The sequence below is a fragment of the Vigna angularis genome, chromosome 5 (assembly GCF_016808095.1).
Source record: "Vigna angularis cultivar LongXiaoDou No.4 chromosome 5, ASM1680809v1, whole genome shotgun sequence".
Lineage (NCBI taxonomy): Eukaryota > Viridiplantae > Streptophyta > Magnoliopsida > Fabales > Fabaceae > Vigna > Vigna angularis.
In genome coordinates this window covers 21,989,326-22,012,595 of record NC_068974.1, presented here as the reverse complement: position 1 = coordinate 22,012,595, position 23,270 = coordinate 21,989,326, and the positions used below count along the sequence as shown (strand labels likewise).

Genomic DNA, 23,270 nt, shown 5'->3' with positions numbered 1-23,270 from the left:
CCAGAAAAAAAAATTATAAATGAAAACAAAACACAAGACAAGTAAGGAATAACATCAGCAACACAGAACAATAAAGGATAGATAAGAACCAAAAGACTTAGCTTTTGAAGAACCTAAGCTCTTGATACCAAATGATGGCAATGCTCTAGCTAGGACATGCCAAATCTAGAAGCAAATCAAGCCATAAGTTCATGGATGAAGATTGTGGAATTTGGTGGTGGTGAAAGGTGTTGATAGCTCATGGTTTTATTGATTTGTATGGTGAGGGAAGATGTGTTTAAGGGTTCTCTAAGAGAGGTTGGGCCAATTCTTGGACAAAGGTGGCTAGAGGAGGCCACTTGAGTTGCTTTAGCCTAGGGTAACCTTAAAAGAGTAGTATGGCAGCATAACTTTACTCTAAATCAAAGGTGATTACTTGATGGAGAACACCTCTATTTATAGGCTAAGGTGTCTCAAAATGGGCTGAAACATTAACCTAAAAGAGCCACCTTAGTTGGTTTGAAGAGTAAGGAGAAATCCTCTCCAATTTAAGGGAGACAAGTGGCAAAAATCCTCTCAAATGAAAGAGTGACATGTGGCCACTACCTATGGAAAAACTCTCCATTCCTAGAGTGACACATGGCCACTAACTAGGAGGAAAACTCTCCAATGGAAAGCTTCCACATGTCTTGGACGAAATTCTTCTCCATTGTTCTCCAAGCTTAGCCAAAATGTTGACCCCTTGGTCAACACACCCATTTTGGAGGTCTAAGCATAGTCAACTTTGGGCCTTGGCCCTTTGTTGACTTGTTTGGTCAAAATCCTATTATACTTGGCCCAAAATACAAGGCCCAATTGAAATCATACACTACTAGGCCCATAATACAAAGCCCAAATAAAATCTAGACTACTTGACCCAAAATATAAAGCCCAAATAAAATCTAGACTACTTGGCCCAAAATACAAAGCCCAAAATTATTCTTACTCTAGTAAATCTTCATGATGAGTTAAGATGGCCTAAGAGAAAGAGTCTAGGCCCATCTTCCATATATGCCTCCAACTCTTCATGAATGTGCTAAGTCATGGCAAGGGATATGCCATCATCCAATATGACGTCAGGAGGGATCATAAGTCAAAGACCTAAAATATCAAACATTAAAAGCCTTTTCTATAGTAGTGTATAGAGGTGAAACCCACAAGAATGACACTTCAATAAGTAGATTGGTCTATCATGTGTTCATATGGTGTCATTGAAGATGTCTTAGTTAAAGCTGACAAATTCACCTTTCCAGTAGATTTTGTCATTTTAGACATGGAGGAGTATATTGAGGTTCCTCTTACCTTGGGTAGACCGTTTAAGAAGATTGCTAAAGTGATCACTGATGTGGATGGTGGCCATCTTAAGGTACGTGTGCAGGATGAAACTATGACTTTCATTATTTTAGAACCAATGCAATATCCTGGAGATAGCAACATTTGTTTTCGAGTGGAAGTTTTGGATGACGTTGTTGAAATAATGAATGAATTATTCTAACTTAGGATGCCACGAATAACATGTAAAACCCCAACTTGCAAAAATGTGAATTAAAAAAAAAAAACTTTTCAAAATTGACATGTTTATAAAAAAAAGGTTTAATACCCAATTTTGTTCCCAGTTTGGTTGACAAATGTCAATTTAGTTCCTCGTTAACACAAACACACACAGACACATACACAAACACACATATACATAAACACATACACACACACACAGACACATACACAAACACACATATACACAAACACATACACACATAAATACACACATACACAAACACACACACATGAACACACACATGAACACACACATAAACACACACATACGCACTCACACACCTACACACAGACACACACAGTGCAATACGATGTTAAGTTAAATATATGTACATATTGTTTGATCATAATTATGCTTTGTCAAACATAAACTATATTATTTATTAGACGAAACACACACACATGTGTAGTACGATGTTAACTTAAATATATGCACATTGTTTGATCATAATTATGCTTTGCCAAACATAAATTATATTATTTATTAGACGAAACACTTACATCTTACATTATTTGTTATTGAAACAAATTTTATTGTTTTATAGATGAAGCATAACCATATTCTATGTTTAATTATTTTTAACACTTAACCAAAATCACAATGTATATTTAACTTTTGCTTTACCACTAACCGCGCGTAATATGCAATCACACTAAAATTAGTTAAAAAAATTAAACTCCATCCATCTAAAACCTTCAACGCTTTTGCATGTATAAACATTGAAGAAAAACAAAAGCCTTACTTCAAAAGAAAACTCAATTTGTTGTTTCACACTAAAGAAGTTAACTCGAAAATAAAAGATGAGAAAAATAGAAGGTTGATAAGTTTTGAAGGAAAATGAATATGTGATAACGAGGAATGAAGAAAAGAAAACAAGAGAAAAAGAAGATATGTTAAATTTCATTTTCCTCTTTAGTAAGGTTAATGGAAATATTGAATCTTTTTAAGGATATCTCTTTTAGTTACTAAAATTATTCTCCCTGTGAACTTATATTCTAGTCTATTTTCTATTTTATCAATGAAACAAAACTTTGACACCAAATAAAATACATCATGAAAACATAAGCTATTCCTTCCAATAATTGGTTAACATTATTTGTGTTCGTTTAAAACCAAAACCCATGTAAAATGTTATATTTTCTTAAATAAGAAAACAACTCGAAAGATTAAGAAAACAAGAGTTAGTTAGTCAAAATATTTTATTGACTTGATGTTTTTTTTGCATAATCATGATTTTTTTTTTTAATTTCACATTATTTATTAGAGTTGACTTGTGAAATTCAACTTGTTAGGATAATAAATACTTTTGCTCTAAGTTTTAGGCTTAATTGGTGGCACATATTTTACCTTTTAATTCATATATTAACAAATATTTATCTTAATTGTTACCCATGCCATTTTAATTCTTATAATATGATTTTAAATTTGTTAATCCATAACATGTAACTTTATAAGAATTAAAACAGATTAAAAATACCACATAAATAAAGACTATAATTAATAATTTTAAATATAAAAGTTAAACGTAAATTTTATGACACCATATACTAATTAAACCTAAAATTTAGCAGATGGTCATTTTATAAAAAAAGTATTGTTATTTTTTTTCGAATATTAAAAATTTCAATTAGGTGCTCTTATTTTATGTTATAAAAATATTTGTAATTTTCTAAATTAAATATTCTTTAGTTTCCATCATTCTGTTTTTAATTTTATAAAATTATTTGGATATTTAAATTTTTTGGAACATTTTTAGCTTTATTAAAAAAACAATGTTAAAAGATAATGTGATAGTCCATTTTGAGGTCTTAAGTTAGAGTCATTCTCCCTACACCTCACCACCCTCGTCCTGCACCTCCAAAAAAAGTTATAATTCCAAATGTGCCCTTTCACAGTCAACGAGGAGAGAGAAAAAAAATTGTTTAAAAAATTAATAAAATTTGAAACCTTATTTAACTCATCATCTACACCCCCTCCTTCCTCCCTCTTTTTCTCTCCGTCCTCTATCTCTTGCATCCGCTGGTTTGCTCGCGTTCGTTGCTGGCGTCCAGTCTCTGGCATCCGCTGCTTTGCTCGCGTTTGTCGCTGGCGTTCAGGTTAGTAGCTTCCATCATATATTTGTTTCCTGTGCTTGGTTGGGTTCGTGGTTCGTGGGTCGTGATCGGATCGGAGCTCGCTGGAGGTGCACGCCGCAGTTGGAAGTGCGGCAAGGATCAGAGCCGCAGTTGGAAGTGCGGCAAGGATCAGAGCCGCAGTTGGAAGTGCGGCTCGCTGGAGGTGCACGCCGCATTTGGAAGTGCGGCTCGCTGGAGGTGCACGCCGCATTTGGAAGTGCGGCAGAATCAGAGCCGCAGTTGGAAGTGCGGCTCGCTGGAGGTGCACGCCGCATTTGGAAGTACGACAAAGATCAGAGCCGCAGTTGGAAGTGCGGCTCGCTGGAGGTGAACGCCGCAGTTCGATATGCGGCAAACGTATTCACCCACCAAAGCTGTCCTTTGATTGTTGTCGGATTCGTTTGGATCCATTCCTCGTTTTAGCAACTAATGTAACAACAAGTCATCACCTCTTGCTGCCGCAAAGCACACACTCACTGGTAGGTCCATTCTACCACGAGCTAGCATGTTCTCAATCTCCACCAAAACTCCTTCCATGATTGGATAGTTGAGCTCTTTCAAATGCTGCTTACCATAATAAGTCCACATTCATAAAATTACTCATTGCTCTGTTGAATATGATACTTAATATCTCTTTAAGAAAAATGGTTGGGGGTTAAAAAAATTTAATTTATTAATTACCGTTTTGACTTTTTATAAAATGAAGGGTAAATAGGTAAATTTAGGGGTGCAGGATAAGGTGAGGGAGGTGCAGGAAGATTCACTCCTTAAGTTAACTAGAGACCCTAGTATATATAAATGGAAGTAAAACATTATCTCACAAAGTAAAGTTTTACGAGTTAAGCTTAAAATTCTTAACCATGTATTTTATTAAATTTATAATTTTTTAAATTTATTGTTTCACCGGCTGATATACAAATTAATATACAAATGACTATAAAGCTTATATTGTAAAGTAGTTTTGTGGAGTTAAAACTTAAAATATTTTTTAACAAATTTAGGAAAGAAAATAATAAAAATAAACTTTTGTAACGAAAATTAAAATGTTTGAATTCTAAGAACTAAACTAATTTTGGGGGAAACTAATAAAATCAAATTATACAAATTATGGATTAAAAAGTTACTTAAATAAAATTAAAATAAAAAGTAGAAAATTAAAATCCTCAATTCACTTCCTCATTCCACACCCTTTGTTTTATTTTCCCTTCCTCCTTATCTTTTGTTTCCACCATTCCAACCACATGATGCAAGCCAATTCATGACCTAAATTGAATGAAGATAAATTGCGAAAAAAAAAACAAAAACCAGTAGATGTCTTTTGATAGTGTGATTCACATTGGGCTTTGCCTTTGCCTATGTTGTATTTTTCTATTATTTTTCTCTATAAAACAAAACATTTATTTTCATTTATAATTGTATATAATCAACTATATATTGCTCTTAAATAATTTTTACTAAACCAGCAAAATTATTGTAAAATTATACTTTAAAATGTACTTTTAAATTATAGTCATGAAGTAGTGCAATATTCAAAATTTAGCTATATTTTTATTTAAGTATATTAACTATGCAAAATTCAATTTTCCCCCAAAATCTAATTAGTAATTAAATATTCTACCTTTTTCTTTTCTGAATATATTCAACTTTTTTTCGTCACCCTGAGGAGGAGAGAGTGGGGGACGAAGAAGCTACAGCAGAAAGGGAAGCTCCTTCGATCTGCAATCTATAGCTATTGCGCTTTCTGTTTCAGAGACTTTTGTTTCTCTCTCGTTCTCTCTCACTGTGATTCCACCATTTCGCCATCATGATTTCTGCAACTAAGCTCAAATCCGTTGATTTTTACAGGTCGGAATTTCTCTCCGTTATTCCTATCGGTTTCAATTTGCTTGCGAATGTGCAGAATAGGTTTTTTCTGTTACAGATTTAGTTGGATTTTGTTGTGCTCATTGTTAAGTTCTTTGTATAACGGTTCAAACCGAAGTCCACACTGTAAGAAAACACGGAGACTGATATCTTTCGGTGTCTGTCTGCAAGAAGACTTGTCCATTGCCTAGATTCGAGGCTTCTTGTGTAATTGGAAGTGTTTTGGTGTAAATCTTTTTATTAGTTTTGTGGTTATGGATGTTACCGCTTGCGATGTAAATTTTACGAGTAATTTGTGAATGCAGGTTCCCTCTTTTTTTCTTTTGCTTCTTGAAATTAGGAATGATTTCTTTATGTTATTGATGTTGACTTGTGTCAACAGAAAAATCCCGAGAGATTTGACTGAGGCATCGTTATCGGGAGCGGGACTATCCATATTGGCAGCTCTCTTCATGATGTTTTTGTTTGGAATGGTCAGTGACTGAAATCTCCGTCATGTTTATGACTTGTGAATTGTTGAACAAAATGTTGTAGTTTAGATTGATGTTAGGTCCCATACTGCTTTACTATTAGACCTCTAATTATGAACATCTTATTTATAGTTTTGTTAAATTTTTAAGAATTGGATGTTCAAATTTAATTTTGATATTTCACTTGCATCCTTGTTTCAGGAACTAAGTAATTATTTGACTGTTAGCACCTCCACATCTGTGATTGTTGACAAGAGTTCTGATCATGACTATTTACGTATCGATTTCAATATCAGGTAGAATACTATCTAGGCATTTGCTGTCCGTGGTTGAATAGGATGTTTTCCAAAGATGGTGAATGCTCATGTCTTAACTATTGTTGAATATTACGTATAAACTGGTGGGTTTGAGGTTTTTGTTGAGTCTTGATAAGAACTTGTCATGTTACAAGGAATGCGAGCTTCAATCTACTTCTATTTGCAAATTGAGGCTGGTTAGGGGTTGATACGTTGTTTACTGTCTATTGGTTAATTATTAAACAAAACGGTTTAAAGTTTGACTAGAATCTTGAAATTCACTTATGTAGGGTTCGGATAGAGCATTTAAATTCCAAGGAATTTACAATGCTTGGAAATTTAATTTCTTTAGCTTAATTTTTTTCATTTTCAATTTTTTATTAAAGCATTTTAAATTTCTTGCATTTGAAATTCTTTGTTTGTGTAAAGTAATTTAATTTCTATTGTATGTAGAATTTCATTTTTAAATATTTATTTATAAAAATGCATAACAAAGATAGATAGGGAAATAGAAGCAGAGGTGCAAAAGAGTGAGAGTGAGAGGCAGGTGTCAAAGAGAGAGGAGTAGAAAAGAGGGAGAGAGAGAAACTCAAACAAAAGGAACATAGGCGAAGAGGTGCAAGAGAGAGAGTACTCACCAAAGCTTCGGATGAGAGAGTCGACAGTGAGACTGTAAAAGAGTAGGAATTTTCAAATTCTTTCATTTTTCAACTTTATATGAACGGCCTTCTTATTACTTTTAAACAAATCTCCTGTCAACTTACCATCATTTTAAAAATTCTTTGGATTTAAGATCCAAACGAATGTGAAAATTGAAATTCTCTCTTAAAACTCCACATCCAATAACCCTACTATAGAAGGAAGAGGGAAAAACTTTCCAATGAAACTGGGTGATTGTTGAAATTGAGAGTGGGATGGGGACCTTAGAAAATTATCATTAGAAGGCTAGGAGTAAATATCGGTATTTGTTGTATAGTAATTGCTTGTGAAATTGACATGTGGTCAAGGTGTTCCCCAAACATTGCGGTCATCTCTCACAGTTCATTGGTTTTTCTAAGAGCTTCTAGTCCTCCACAACACATTTGATACCATAGCAAGTCATAGTATTATCCTCAGTACATTAAATCAATTTAATGACTAGTTGTAAACTTTATCTTCCTCTTTCTCTGTTGCTGTTGGCTTATTGCTTCAACTTATTTTGTAGTTTTCCTGCACTCTCTTGTGAGTTTGCATCAGTTGATGTGAGTGATGTGCTGGGAACAGTAAGTCTCTGTTACTCTTTCTTCTTATGCATTTTATACTCACTTATGATATGATACCTCATCCATTCTTTTAAGTTTTAGTCCTTGTACTTAATATTTTACCTCTTGTTTTCAGAACAGGCTCAATATAACAAAAACAGTTCGGAAGTTTTCTATTGATTCAAATTTAAGACCCACTGGATCTGAGTTTCATTCAGGTACATTTGCAAATGCTGTAAAGCATGATGATGAAGTAGAAGGAGAATCTGTTGAAGGTTCATTAGCACTTACAACACATAATTTTGATAATTATGTTCATCAGTAAGTGGCCACTTCTGAGAATATTTCATTTGATTTTTCTTTGTTTTAGCCAAGTTCCTTACAAAATGCATTATTTACTCTATGATTCATAATCCTTTTGCAGGTTCCCAATTACAGTTGTAAATTTTTATGCACCTTGGTGTTCCTGGTGTCAGCGTTTGGTAATAATTTTTATCATAATTCTGTATGGTAATAATTTTTTTATCATAATTCTGTTCCTCTTCATCAGGAAATAAGATTGGCACCTGTAACCTGATGTCTTTGTTGTTTCCTAAATAGACTGGATTCTGTTTCATCAATGTCTCATTCCTTAAAAGGGGAATTTCCCTCTCAGTACAAGCCACTAATTAGCAGTGGCAAAGGCTATTTCATCAGTTACACTTTAATAGTGACTAATGCAAAAATATGATTTATAATATTTAATAACATATTACGATGAGGGTGGTTGCATTTCACCCATACAAGATTGTTAGCCACGTGCTTTGATACAATGAGTGAATTATGTAGAAGTTCTTTCCTTTAATGAATGATGGCTGGTTTATACTTTTTTAATATTTTTGGTGGATTAATAGATTTTAAACTTTACATGAATTTATCTTCTACTGGTTTCTTTCAGAAACCTGCATGGGAGAAAACAGCTAAACTTATGAAAGAGAGGTACTTTATTATTGATTCATTGTTTCTCACACTTCTTGAAATTACATTTTAGAGATAGATTTCCCCCTCTCCTTTGGTAGATTTTGTTAGAGAATCTGTTAGGATTTTTCACTGAGATTCCTAACGGATTTAGAGTTAATTTTTATCATAAGTTCACTAATTCAATGTCCGATGTGTATTTGATTAATTAGAATTAACTTTAATAGGTATGACCCAGAAATCGATGGGCGCATTATTTTGGCAAAGGTGGATTGCACTCTAGAGGCAGATTTATGCAGGAGGTATTATTGCTAGTTTCTTTACTTTTCTGTTTCCCCCAAAAGATTGTGCTTCTTACCTACAGTTGACATATTTTGCTTTTTTTTTCAATATTTAAATCCATTACTTAATGAAATTTGGCTTTTGAATCATATATATAGACAATGTTGCCAAGTCATACTTGAAAAATAAGTTATTGTAAGAACTATGGAGGCTATGTTTGATTGGGGTGTAAGCTAGTTAGGGTTTCAGTCAGCATAGTGATGCAATAACATTCTTACATTTGATTAAAAAACTATACAGGCTATGCTTTTGATGAACTCGAGTGGAGAAAGGAAAATGGTGAATATATTTTTTCTTAACTTTGGTAGAAAAGAAGGAAAAGAACATTCATGGAAAGAAAAAATGGGTTTTGGTATAATCCCTGTGCTTAATGTATGATTTGATTGTATTAAATAGAGAAATATGATATTTGATTACATCAATAGGGAAATATCTTAGTGAACATTTCTCATTATTAATTATTGATTTTATTCCTTATTACTGTATCTCTTATTGATTATAAACAAGAATAATTCATTATATGCCTTCTTGGTTTCTCTTTTCTCTTTTTTCTCAATTAAGTGAGAGTAGAAAATTTCTGTTTTTTCTCATTTTCACCGTATTAACAATTCTTCTTTTTTAATAAGAGTTTAAATTCTCAAATCAAAGAATAACCATACTGTAAAAGTTGTTCAATACCCAACATATTTTCATCTAGTTTTTTGACACATACTGTTAGGCATATAAATAATGAGGAAGAGTGGAATATGTATTATAGAAGGAATGAGAGGATATGGAAGGTTAATTGTAGAAGGAGAAATGAAAGGAAGTGGTGGAAAGGTAAGTGGATGCGGTGCTGTTGGTTGGGAGTTGGTCTGTATAATTAGACCAATCAGTTCCTTGGAGAGGAATTCTTTTGTATTGACAGTCTTTTGACTATGTGATAGAGGATATGCTGTGTGAAAGGAAGTTTTTCCTTTGTAAACTTTGGCTTATACAGCTAATAATAGTGAATAATTGAGTTTGGGAGTTTTTCTTCGTTCTTTTCAGTCTTGTTTTTCTCCTCACAGTTTGTTGTAAATCCATTTTTGTCTTTGCCTCCTTCAACACATTCTCCGTTGCCTAATTTAACTTTTGAGACAAATGAAGAATCCATGTTAAGAAAAGCTTCTCAACCATTATATGATTGCTGCAGATGCTATCCAAATTGAGCACAAAATTATTTTTTCTTCATTATAGTTATTATTGTTTTTTGCCTTGGTTCGTTGTCTTGTTATTGAACATTTGCTATTCTGCACTGATACTTATTTTGCAATTCATTTGTATCTCTATCATTGTCCAGGAATCATATTCAAGGATATCCATCCATTCGAATCTTCCGTAGAGGAAGTGATGTCAGGTGATAAATCAATTGGTCAACCAGTGTTTGATGAAAAAATTCTACCTCTATTTCACTCTTTTGATTAACAGCCATTTTTCATCAACCAGTGTTTGATGAAAAATTTCTACCTCTATTTCTGTCTTTTGATTAACAGCCATTTACTTTATATGTTGCGTGTTATTTATGATTATTAATTCCATGTTATTAGCATTAATATCATTGTTATCCCTGCACAAACCCCAAAATATACAAGTCATGCATTTTTGGTTTTCTTCACCTTGGCTATTTTGGCAATAATGAACACTTGCTCTTGCGGCATCTGCTTATCCTTTTCAGGGTATTATATACTTAATTTTGTGGTTGTATTAAATTTTCTCAAGACCCTATTTTTAAAATTTGGCAAATTATGTCAACTTGTCTATTATCCTCATTTTTAAAATCCTCATTATTATTTTTCTATTCAAATTGACTATTTATGATGGAATTGGGATAAGAAATTATTTTAGAAGTTTAAAAGCTAGCAATTTAGTACAAACTTGGTTAAATTTCAAGGGTTTCGCTACAGTCTTTGGTTCTCCATTGTATTTAGAGGTCTTTCCATGGTAGTCAAAATTGCGATCCAAAGTGTAAGATTGTACGAGTTGACGATCTTTTTCTCCCTCTTCAATCTTTCTTTACTTAAAACTTGCGATTTTCACAGAATGTGTTGTTAGATTGCCGTTATACATCGCAACTCGTGTGGGAGCGGCGATTTTGGCGATGCACCTCCCAACGACGAGGGAGAAGCCAACAAAGCTCGTGATGGTGCTTCTCTTGTGGCCTTGTGTTGCAAACCCTCCTAGCGGTGAGGAAGAATAAGTGGATAGACCATGCGGCAACGACGCTTCTATCAACGACGACTCTCACAATGACGACTCTCATGACGGTGACTCTCGTGACAAGAACGTACTTGGCAGTGGCGCGGCCTCTCTTTGAGTCTTTTCATGAGGGGTGGTGGGTGGCAGCTCGGGGGTTTTTTAATGGGTTGGAATTGTTTTCTAACCTAGAAAGTTTAGTCCATTTAGTGTAATCCCAATTACTAGAACTGATGATGCACCCAAAGAATAAAAGAAGGTTGTCTCTCTAAAAACAATCATTACCCCCAAAAGTTAAAATTAAGTGACTAAAAGTTAAAACTGCCACACACTGATTACCAAAAGAGTGACTCCCTCTCTTCCCCTTCATTAAAATGTCTTCATATTATTGCTCTTCCATCTACAAAATACACAAATTTTCACCCATTTTTCAGCTATTTAAGGATGTACTATTATAGTTTATATATGGAGGTTCAGTTATAAAATTTTAGTGACAATGATTTTGTGTGAATATAAATTTCTTAAAATTTGTAGGATCTTATGAAGCCTTGTTTCATGTAGAAACTATATTTGAAACACGGGAAAACACTATAAGGGGAGAAGGGGGGAGGGGTTGAATAGTGTTATAAAACCTTTTTGCAAATAATGTTTAATATTACTTTTGCAGGGGTTAGTCGGTCTGCAACAGTAGTTAAACACTTAGTTTATAAAACAATTTTGAATGGAAAACTTTTAAAAACACTTGAAAATTAAACTGTAAAATAATTCTAGAGGGCTTGATTGATCCCTCTCATAATCTTCTATTTATAAGAATAAATTGATACAAGAGTACATGATAAATAGGGTAACCCTAGACACAATATAATCATGATAATAGGGTAACCCTTGACACAATATAATCATGATAAATAGGGTAACCCTTGACACAATATAATCATGATAAATAGGGTAACCCTTGACACAATATAATCATGATAAATAGGGTAACCCTTGACACAATATAATCATGATAAATAGGGTAACCCTTGACACAATATAATCATGATAAATAGGGTAACCCTTGACACAATATAATCATGATAAATAGGATAACCCTTGACACAATATAATCATGATAAATAGGATAACCCTTGACACAATATAATCATGATAAAATAGAATAAATATCCTAACACTCCCCCTCAAGCTGGAGCATACAAATTGTATGTACCAAGCTTGGAACAAATAAACTCAATCTGAGGGCCCCTTAATGACTTGGTCAATACATCTGTCAATTGATCGTTTGACCCAATAAACTCAATACATATTTCTTTAGTCAACAACTTTTCACGAACAAAATGACAATCAATTTCTATATGTTTAGTCCTCTCCTGAAACACTGGATTTGATGCAATGTGGAGAGCAGCTTGATTGTCGCAATACATCTTCATAGTATGGATGTCATAGAATTTAAGCTCTTGAAGGAATTGTTTCACCCATATAAGTTCACATGTTAGTGACGCCATTGCCCTATACTTGGCTTCAGCGGTTGACCGAGTTACTACATTTTGTTTCTTACTTTTCTATGAAATAATGTTTCCTCTCAAAAAAACACAATATCCTGTAGTAGACCGTCTATCAATAAGCGAACCTGCTTAATCTGCATCACAATACCCAGAGACTTAAATGCTTCCTTTATCTTCATATAACAATCCTTGCTCGGGAGCCTTTTTGACATACTTTAGAATGCGAATGAGCGCATTCCAATGGTCAACACATGGAGCCTGCATGAACTGACTAATCACTTCAACTGCAAAGGATAGATCTGGCCTTGTAATAGTGAGATAAATCAATTTTCCAACCAGCCTTCTATACCTCTCTGGATCGGAGAATAATTCACCTTCTTCTGTCTTTAATTTCTGGTTTGAGTCCATGGGACTATCTACCGGTCTACAATCAATCATGTCTGTTTCTTGTAATATATCAAGAGCATACTTCCTTTGGGAGATTACAACTCCATCTTTTGATTGCGCTACTTCAATGCCTAAGAAGTATTTGAGACTTCCAAGATCCTTGGTTTGAAAATGTCTACACAAGTACTCTTTCAGTTGAGATATTCCAACAATATCATTTCCTGTAATGACAATATCATCAACATATACTATTAAGTAAACACATTTCCCAAGAAAAGAATGATAATAAAATCCGAATGATGTGCTTCACTGCGTTTTAGCCCAAATTTTTGAACAATGGAGCTAAACTTTCCAAACCAAGCACGTGGTGGTTGCTTGAGGCCATATAAAGATCGATGCAATTTGCATACCATACTAGACTCCCCCTAAGCAACAAACCCAGGAGGTTACTCCATATATACTTCTTCCTCAAGATCACCATGTAGGAAGACATTCTTAATATCGAATTGATGAAGTGGCCAGTGATGAATGGCTGCCATGACAAAGAAGAAGCGAATAGTAGTCATCTTGGCTACAGGAGAGAAAGTGTCACAATAATCAAGACCATAAACCTGAGTGTAACCTTTTGCAACAAGTCGGGCTTTGAGCTGATCAATTTCACCATCAGGGTCGACTTTAACTGCATACACCCATCGACAACCAACCGCCTTTTTGCCCGAGGGAAAGGGCACTAGCTGCCAAGTATTACTGTGGTTAAGAGCCTGCATTTCTGCAATCATAGCTTGTCGCCATCCAGGATGATCAAATGCTTCTTTCACATTCTTGGGTATAACAACAGAAGACACTGAGGATAAAAGAGAAAAATAGGAGGGCGACAATCGATGATAGCTAAGAAAATTATAAATGGGATGAGGGTTTCGAGTGGAACGAGTACCTTTTCTGAAAGCAATAGGCCATGCTGAATTATTTGCACTAGGAGGCGTGGGAGGAGGTGACGAGGGAGAAGAATCTTAAGTAGGAGATTCACCGTTGTCTTGGGGAGGTGAACTATCCATTAAGGCCCTGTGTGGCATGATCTCAGTATGTGGAGAAACGGGTTCAGGAGGATTGTGATCAAGAGTTGGAATGATAGAGACAGTGAAACTATTTGACTCAGCCACTAGAATAGCGGACTTGTTGGAGGATAGAAACATCATGAACAGATGGAGAGAAGTAAGGAGTTTGTTCAAAGAATGTGACATTGGCAGGCATGTAATACTTCTTAGTTTCAGGAGAGTAACACCAATATCCTTTTTGAAGTCGAGAATAGCCTAAGAAGACACATTTGAGAGCGCGAGCAGAGAGTTTGTCTAGACCTGGAGACATGTCATGAACAAAACATACATAGCCAAACACTCGGAGAGATGTATGAAAGAGAGGATCATTAGGAAACAAAATGGAGAAAGGGTTTTTATTATCAAGAGAGGAGGAGGGCATCCTATTAATAAGATAACATACAGTTAAGATGACATCCTCCCAGTGATGGACAGGAATATGGGCACCAAGCAAAAGGGTACAAACAGTTTCAACCAAGTGTCTATTTTTTCGTTCTGTTATACCATTTTGCTGCGGTGTATGAGGACAAGTAGACTGATGTAAGATACCATGAGAACTCAAGATGGCAGAAAAGGATGATGAGAAATACTCTTTTGCATTATTGCTTTTTAATATTTTGATTACTTGACCAAATTGATTTTTGATTTCATTCAAAAAGGATGTAAAGATGCTAACAATTCAGAACGATTTTTCATAAGATAAACCCAAGTACATCTTGAATATTTATCAATGAAGGTAACAAAATATCTAAAACCAAAGGAGGAGATACGACTAGGTCCCCGTATCAGAATGGATGATGGAAAAACTAGAATTACATATTGATTGAGACCTTTTAGGAAAGAAAGATCTAACATGTTTTCCTAATTGACATGACTCACATTCTAAGGTCTGGAGACCACTAAGTTCAAGACACATCTTTTTTAATTTGGACAAATGAGGATGGCCAAGTCGATCATGTAGTAGTTTAGGATTAGGAGCAGCAACATAGGACACCCTTAGACGAGATCCAAAATGGTATAATCCGCCAGCTTCATATCCTTCTCCAATCTGTCTCCCCGAACCACGCTCCTATATAAAAAAAGATTTGTGATCAAAGGTTATTAAACAATTTAACATTTTGGTCATCTGGCTTAGGGAAATTAAATTAAAAGGACAATTAGGGACAAAAAGAACAGAGTTGAGATTGAGGGAGGGAGACAAGGAAACATGACCGACTCCTTTGGAGTAAGCTTTAGATCCATTTGCAAGGGTTATGAAATGAGGTTTTTCTCGAAAGGAAATAGATGAGAACAAAGAGGTATTACCAGAAATATGATCAGAAGCACCTGAGTCAATTACCCATGAATTTTTACCTTCCATGGATTGAGAAACGCAGGTTGTTGATGTACTGGGAGATTAAAATGGTTGTTCCAAACTGTTAGACTTTAACCTTAAATACTCTTGATATTTATCCTCGGAGAACTTAGAAGTAGAAGTTTTAGTCTTCGAAGTGGAAGTTTCAGTCTTCGAAATATTGGCAGTTTTGGAAGGGAACCCATGTAAAGAGTAGCAATTCTCTTGAGTGTAACCCATCCTTTTATAGTATGTGCATTGAGGACGTCCCTGACCTCCTCGTCTTCCTCCTCTAGTGCCACGTCCTCCTCTTCCTCGTGTGGCAACCATGATAGATGGTTCCACTAGTTCATGCGCTTCCTGAGTTTGAGGTACCGGAACACGTAGAAGGCGAGTGGTCAATGTTTCCATGGAGGGGACCTCATGAATGGTCAGAAGTTGATCTTTGAGATGATCAAAATCGGGATGTAGGGCACGAAGGATCAACACCATGTAAAATTTGTCTAGTTTAATTTTGATATCCTCTAATGGGTCCGCTTCCAAAAACATGCTGAGTTCTTTGACAGCAGATTGGGCTTTAGCCATGAAGGACACCATATCACGGTCTACCATTTTAAGAGATGCAAGCTTGTTTGCAGTGTCATAGAGACGTTGAATATCGTTGGCATAAATGCTTTGAGCTTTCTTCCAAAAGGAGTGACAAGTTTTGAATGCCCTTAAAGATATAAGAAGTTTGGGTTCCACTGATTGTCATAACAGGGCACACAATTGGAAATCTGCTTGTTTCCACTGATCAACTTTTTTAGTAGGCACATGGCTTCCATCTTGCTCAAGGTGGTCATAATGCCCTTGGCCAAGGAACCACATACCATGATAGATATTGTTTAGTCCTTATCAAACTTACGTTAGACGCTCTTATATCGTTTAGGCAGCTAAAGAGTAGCGTTTAGCACTTCTAATTATTTGTCCTAGACGATTAAGCATTATTTTGTTTAGACATTTATGTTAAACTTCAAAACAAGGTTTGCTTAGACGATCTTATGTTAACAATATTTTGCTTCTTGGTTTTCCATGAGATAAGGTTTCTTTCGATAAGAATACAATACATTCAAAACATATACACTTCTATATGGTATCAATAGTTTAGGTTTTCGATCTGTTTTTTTTTTTCTGTTTTTTAGATGAACAATACCGCGGCCACTGTGTGCCCCTTTTCTCTAACACTGAGCATCCTTTTCCTTTGGTGATCACTGCGATCGAGACTGTCTTCGTTTGATGACCACCGCACTTCTTTCACTGTTCCGATCTGTCGCTGCAGTGCCCCCATGCGCCACCTATTCCCAGTGCGTCATTCAACCCGGCTGACCGTGCTCCAACGTAGCTGACCGGCGTTATGATCTTCCAATCTACGATTTATATTTTCCTTTCCGATCTTGATTAAGATCTCGATTTTGACTACCTTGGGTCTTTCAATTCTGTGTCATATCTCTATGATGTTTCGCACATCCTGGCTACTGTGTACCATACTGGTTCATGATTAGAGTTTTAACGTTTTGGATATTTTTATTTATTTTAATTTGTTGAATTCTTTTGCAATTTCAGAAGTGAACATGGGCATCACGAACACGAGTCCTATTATGGCGATCGTGATACAGAAAGCCTTGTCCAGGTTCATGCTATATTTGTTTTAAATTTACATATTTGAATCAGTTGACTTGATTGTTTTAATAATGTTATTAAACTTCACTTTCTTCCTACAGTTTATGGAGAGTTTAGTTGCATCTCTCCCAACAGCATCTCAAAAGCCAGCAGCTCTGGAAGATAAGTCTAATGCTGCAGAAAATGCAAAAAGGCCAGCACCATCAGCGGGTGGATGTAGAATTGAGGGATATGTGCGAGTGAAAAAGGTAAATGCCCAAAAGGTTGATGTTTAACCTTCAACAGTTATTTATAGCAAAATTCGTATTTTGTTCCATAGTGTTTATATATAATGGTCAATGGATTTCTTGTTTTGTTTTCTTTTGCTTTTTCTAGAAGCTTCATTTTGTAATAGTAAAATTTCTAAAATAACTAGTTCTTTTTTTCTAAGATTTCGAAATGTAAATCTGTTTTGCAATTTGCAGGTTCCAGGAAATTTGATCATCTCAGCTAGATCTGATTCCCATTCTTTTGATGCTTCTCAAATGAACATGTCACATGTCATAAACAACTTGTTTTTTGGAAAGAAAGTGACGCCTAGGGCCATGAGTGATGTGAAGCTCTTGATACCATACATAGGTAGCAGCCATGATAGGCTCAGTGGCCGGTCATTCTCTAATACTCGTGATTTCGGAGCAAATGTTACTGTAAGTGAAATATTTTATATGAAAAACAGAAAAACTTATTATTGTTAGTTGGATATTCAGTATACTACTAGAAGCTCTTTGAAGATTATAGAGATCTTTATATAATTATTATTATAGGGTTAGAGTTCTCTATTTATAGAGGCTGCTGTATTGCTTCAAATAAATCAATTGAATAAAAGTCTTGTTTCTTTCATATTAATGTTTTTAAGTTGGTATTAGAGCTCCCGACCTTCAGAGTCCTGCTTCCGTATTTCTTCTATACCATCTTATTTATGGTTCTTTTTAGGCTTGCTAGATGTGCACTCATTTCCTTTAATTATTGGGGTTGCCTGAAGTGCATCCAAGCGGTTTTGACACTGCTGCCCCAACCAGTGCCATCCACCAAAACTGTCGTCAGAGGCATACTGGAGTTGTCGTTGGAGATTTTTTCGGAGTCATTGCTAAAGCATTGGCCTAAGCTGTTGCCATAGCTATCCTTAGCACTGTCTCTGCTGCCATCGTTGGAGCTTTCTGTCTTATTAGGAAGGGAGTTAAAGAATTCCTATTATTTGTTTTAACATGGCAACTTAAGATTCTGAAAAATCCTGACAACTCTTTTCATCCTCTAAAATTGAAGAAGGAATGCATGCACTATGTTTTGAAATTGAATATCTAAAATCTCTCATGGAATCTATTAGTAAGCCACCTTCGGGTACTTCAGTGTTGTTAAAACCGTGAATAAGATCTTAAACTCAAACGATCCTGCGAGTTTGGAGCACCAAGAGAGTTGATGCGGAGAGCAGATCGTGAGCGGGTACGGGAAGATTCAGATACTTGATGAATCAGGGCATTGTGGGCTGTGTCGATCCTTCTGGTCCTATGATTGACCCAACCCATGAGAAGCCCAACGCTCTTACCTTTTTCAACTAGTGTTATGTTGCCAGCGCACGCTGCTCTCTGAGTCCTAGGTGCTTGATAATGGGAGGGAATATCATGGTGTGTGTAAATTCCTTTTCGAAAATGGTGTTCATGAATCTACATGTGTGAATACAGCACAACAAAATGACATTGCTAAAAGAAGAAAAAATAATTATCTTCTTAAGGTGACATGAACACTTCTTTTCTAAATGTTTGCCCCTATATCTTATTGGGGCGAGGATATACTCACTACAACCTATCTTATTAACCAGTTCCCTCTTTGGTCCTAGATGGTCTGAGTTTCATTGAGTTCATGTTTTCCTTCTTTACATATGTGATAGGTTCCTAAATTGGGAACCTAATCAAGAACTCTCTTTCTCACCAAAAGACACAAGAAAGATAGGGAAAACTGAATATTATTCACAGTAGTTTATCTGTCAACAAACAACTCAACATACATGCCTTTTACCAACTAACAGGCCTCTATTTATACTCCCTCTCCCGCCCACTTCTAACTGTCATAGGCAGTTAGGCTATTACAGCTAATTACCCTTCTTCCTTCTCTCATAGACTAACCATTTCTTCTTATTCCTATCAATATGTTTCTTTTCTCTTTTGTCTTCATAGTCGAGTGTTGGGATGTGTTGTGTTTGTCCATATTTATAATTAGCTCCGTGGAAAGTTAGATCTTAGATTTGTTAAACACATATTCATTGGTTATGCATCTAATGGAAAGAGATATCTTTGTTACCATCTTCGAAGTCAAAAGTGTTTTATCTCCATGGATGCCATCTTTTATGAAACTAAATATGTTACATGCGTCCTTTGCTTCAGGTAAAGAGTTCTTTTGAAGTGAAGTCTTTTGAATCTATAGTCATCACTTGTCCCTTTCACACGGGAACCGTCTCATACTGATACTACTCTTGGTACTCCTAATACTTCCCTTAACTCATCTCGTATGGATGTCTTTGAAGTTCCTCCTACGAAGGGCATATTTGTTCCCAAGTTAGGCTCAGCTCTAGAAATTAGTTGTACAAAGAGTTTCTTCCGAAATCAACCTAACCTAATCTAAGAACAACTTCAATTGTCTGAACTAGGGGTAAGTGCTCCTTCTGCTAACACCCTTGACCCTTTGAAAAATTCCTTGAATAATAATTGTGAACTTGACATTGATGACTTGCCCATTACTTTGAGAAAAGAATCCAATCTTGTTGCTCCTTCTGCTGACACCCTTGACCCTTTGAAAAATTCCTTGAATAATAATTGTTAACTTGACATTGATGACTTGCCCATTACTTTGAGAAAAGAATCCAATCTTGTACCAAGTATTCTATTTTTCATTATGTGACCACTACAGTCCTTTTTATGTAGAATTGGAGTTTCCTCTCTGCTATTGATGCAATTAGAAACCTTACTTTACTTCACGAAGCATCGAAAGATGAAAATTGGGTTCAAGTCAAGAATGAAGATATGAGAGCCCTAGAAAAGAACAAGACATGAGAAATTGTTGACAAGCCATTAGATAAAAAGGAAGTAGGATGCAAATGGGTTTATAATGTAAAGTATGAATCGGATGACACATTAGAACATTACAAAGGTTAGTTGCTAAAGGATATACTCAGACTTGTGTTGTGAGGAAACATTTTCTCCAGTGGCAACATAGAATACTGTTAGAATTATTCTCTCATTAGCTTATCTTTTGTTGGGAACTGCAACAATTTGATGTGAAAATTGTTTTCCTGCATGGACAATTACAGAAGGAAGTTTACATGGAAATTCCTCCTGGTTTTAGGTCTATTGAAGAAGGGAATAAGGTGTGCAAGTTAAAGAAAGCCTTGTATGGACTCAAGCGATCACCCCTTGTTTTGTTTGGTAGATTCACTCAAGTTATGATATCTATGGGGTATGAACATAAGTCAAGGTGACCATAACCTGTTCAAACATTCCCTGGAAGGTAAACTTACTTTTCCCTTGGCCTATGTTGATGATATGATTGTTGTAGGAGATGATGAACAAGGCAAACATATCTTGAATCAAAAGCTTGTTGCTTAGTTTGAAATGAAGAATCTAGAGGGATAGTAGTAACTCACTTGAAGAAAGACATCTTTATCTCTCAAAGAAAGTATGTTCTTGGTCTTCTCAAAGAAATTGGTAAGATTGATTGCATGATCACTAGAATTTCTATAGAACAAAGTCATAGAATTGGGAGTGATGAAGGCAGTTCTACTATGAATAAAGATCAATATCAAACACTTGTGGTAACCAAATTTAGCATAGCCGATGTTGTGAGTATAGTTAGTCCATTCATGCATGATCCAAGGGAGAGACATTTACAAGCTATGAACAAAATCTTTATGAATAGCCTATGATTCTTTATTGTGATAATAAGTCAACTATTAGCATTGCTCATAATCCAACTCAATTTGATAGGTCAAACACATAGAGATAGATCGACACTTTATTAAAGAGAAATTGGATAGTGGTCTTATCACTACTTCTTATGTTCTATATGGGCTTTAGTTAGCATATCTGTTTACCAAAGGTCTTTTCAGGATGTCACATATAAGCTCGGAGTTATGGATATACTCATTCACCAAATTGCGGGGAGTGTTGTTAGTAGGATATCAAGTGTATTAATAGAAGCTGTTAGAAGATTTAGAGATTTCTTTGTAATTATTACTAGTGTATTGTTTTAAATAAATCAATTGAATAATTTTTTTTTTCATATTAATCTTTTCAAGTCTTATAATTTAGTATTAACTTTGCTATTTGACTTTATTTTGGTTAGTATATGAATTGAGTGTTTGGTTGCAAAGTGGGAAATATCGTGATTGCTTGAATATTGATCTTAATTTGCAAGCCAGCATGAATGTCCAGGACCTTTGGAAGTTTTTATTATTTTTTCCTTTCTCCTTTTCTTCCAAATCTCTTATAGTTCTAAGCCTCTTGTTTCTGCAGATAGAGCATTATATTCAGATAGTTAAAACAGAGGTTGTGAATAGAAAAGGTCACAGATTAATCGAGGAGTACGAGTACACAGCGCACAGCAGTGTGGCTCACAGTGTTGACATTCCTGTTGCGAAGTTTCATCTTGAGCTCTCCCCAATGCAGGTCTGCATACGGAGGTCATAATTTTGGATGAATTTGTGCCGTATTAATAAAATTTATTCATGGTTTACAATGTTTATGTCTGCAGGTCTTAATAACAGAAAACCAGAGGTCTTTTTCACATTTTATTACTAATGTCTGTGCCATTATTGGAGGTGTTTTCACGGTTTGTATTTGCCATTGTTCCAGATTTTGTTTTATTCTTTTTTTAAAAATTATATTGTTGATAAGTTTTACTTTTTCCTTTCGTAATTTCAGGTAGCTGGAATTTTGGACTCGATTCTGCACAACACTATCAGAATGATGAAAAAAGTTGAGCTTGGGAAAAATTTTTGATAGATAGGTGATCATTGTATAGTGTTGGGCCTCTGATTTTTTTTTATGTTCACTTTCACTTAGCAGTATTATAGGTAACTAGCTATGCTATATGTTCTTACAAATATAATTTTCTTGCTACTTCAGTAAAATGATCATTACAGGGATAAGAATTCCGAGGTACGCAATGCCTCCAACATTTTCCTTCATCGAATTCTTGTTTCTTTTATGGCTGAGGAAAGAATATCTATTAATTTATTAAAGAGTAGAGGGGGAAATTGGTATGGAGTACCATAATGACGAAGAAATGTGGATGCAAATTTATTGAAGTCATTCTTCACCTTTTTGTCTTTTGTGGTGTTATATGAGACGAAAACTGGTGTGCCCCCACTCGTAGTATACCAGAGAAGGAAAGAAAGGAAAAGAAATAAAATAGAAGATTCGATGACTTGATGTGCTAGTTCTTTTCTTTCCTTTCATAAAATTGCAATTTTGGTTTCTTTAGTTCTTGATTCGTGATTTGAGCTCCCATTAATTTTTTTCTGCTATTGTGGTATTTAGTTTTAGAAAATTCATAATTTTGTTTCACTATTCAATTATATATACGTTTATTTATTTATCTTATCTTTTTATATTTTAGTTAATTAAATTATTTTTAACTCGTAATCCGTTTTCTGATTCGTTTTTCCAAACATTCCTTTCTCTGATTTGATGGTGGTCCAAAGAAAGGCCTACCTCAATTTCTTTGTCCACCCTCAAAGTTTTAAAATAATCATTTTATCAGTGATGTTTGGATTAGATGTTCTCAAAAGTTTTTAGAATAAGTTTTTCAAAAAATTTTGGAATAATATTTTCAGAATAAAAATTTTAGAACAGAGTTTTTAGAACACATTAAATGTATTTTCGAACAAATTCTTTGAAATAAGACTTTTGGAACAATTTTTTTAAAATTCATATCTATAGTATATAATATGGAAGTATATCTCTGATATACGTGACATGTCTACTCCATTGTAATCTATCGTGGAAAATATTATTATAAAAGAAGATCAATCTATGAATATGGTTTAGGACAATTTACATATAGGAAAATGTGAGAAATTAAAGATGTGTTTGGTTAAGTGTTTATTATTACTATTGTAGTAAAAGGAAAATAAAGGATAAAAAAATAAAAAGATTATAATTTTGAATAGGAAAATAATGTTAAAGATCCATT

General features: G+C 34.8%; 1 protein-coding gene across 1 annotated transcript; it reads left to right on the top strand.

Moving 5' to 3' along the window:
• Positions 1-5,329: 5,329 nt before the first annotated feature.
• On the top strand, positions 5,330-22,385 carry LOC108340617 (protein disulfide-isomerase 5-4). The gene is made up of 15 exons (XM_017578115.2): positions 5,330-5,532; positions 5,933-6,023; positions 6,222-6,316; positions 7,521-7,578; positions 7,694-7,878; positions 7,982-8,039; positions 8,495-8,535; positions 8,742-8,816; positions 10,178-10,234; positions 16,992-17,058; positions 17,150-17,296; positions 17,513-17,734; positions 21,590-21,742; positions 21,828-21,905; positions 21,998-22,385. Exons 1-15 carry the CDS (start codon positions 5,492-5,494, stop codon positions 22,073-22,075), a joined length of 1,446 nt encoding a protein of 481 aa, XP_017433604.1. The 5' UTR covers positions 5,330-5,491; the 3' UTR covers positions 22,076-22,385.
• The last annotated feature ends 885 nt before the right edge of the window (positions 22,386-23,270 follow it).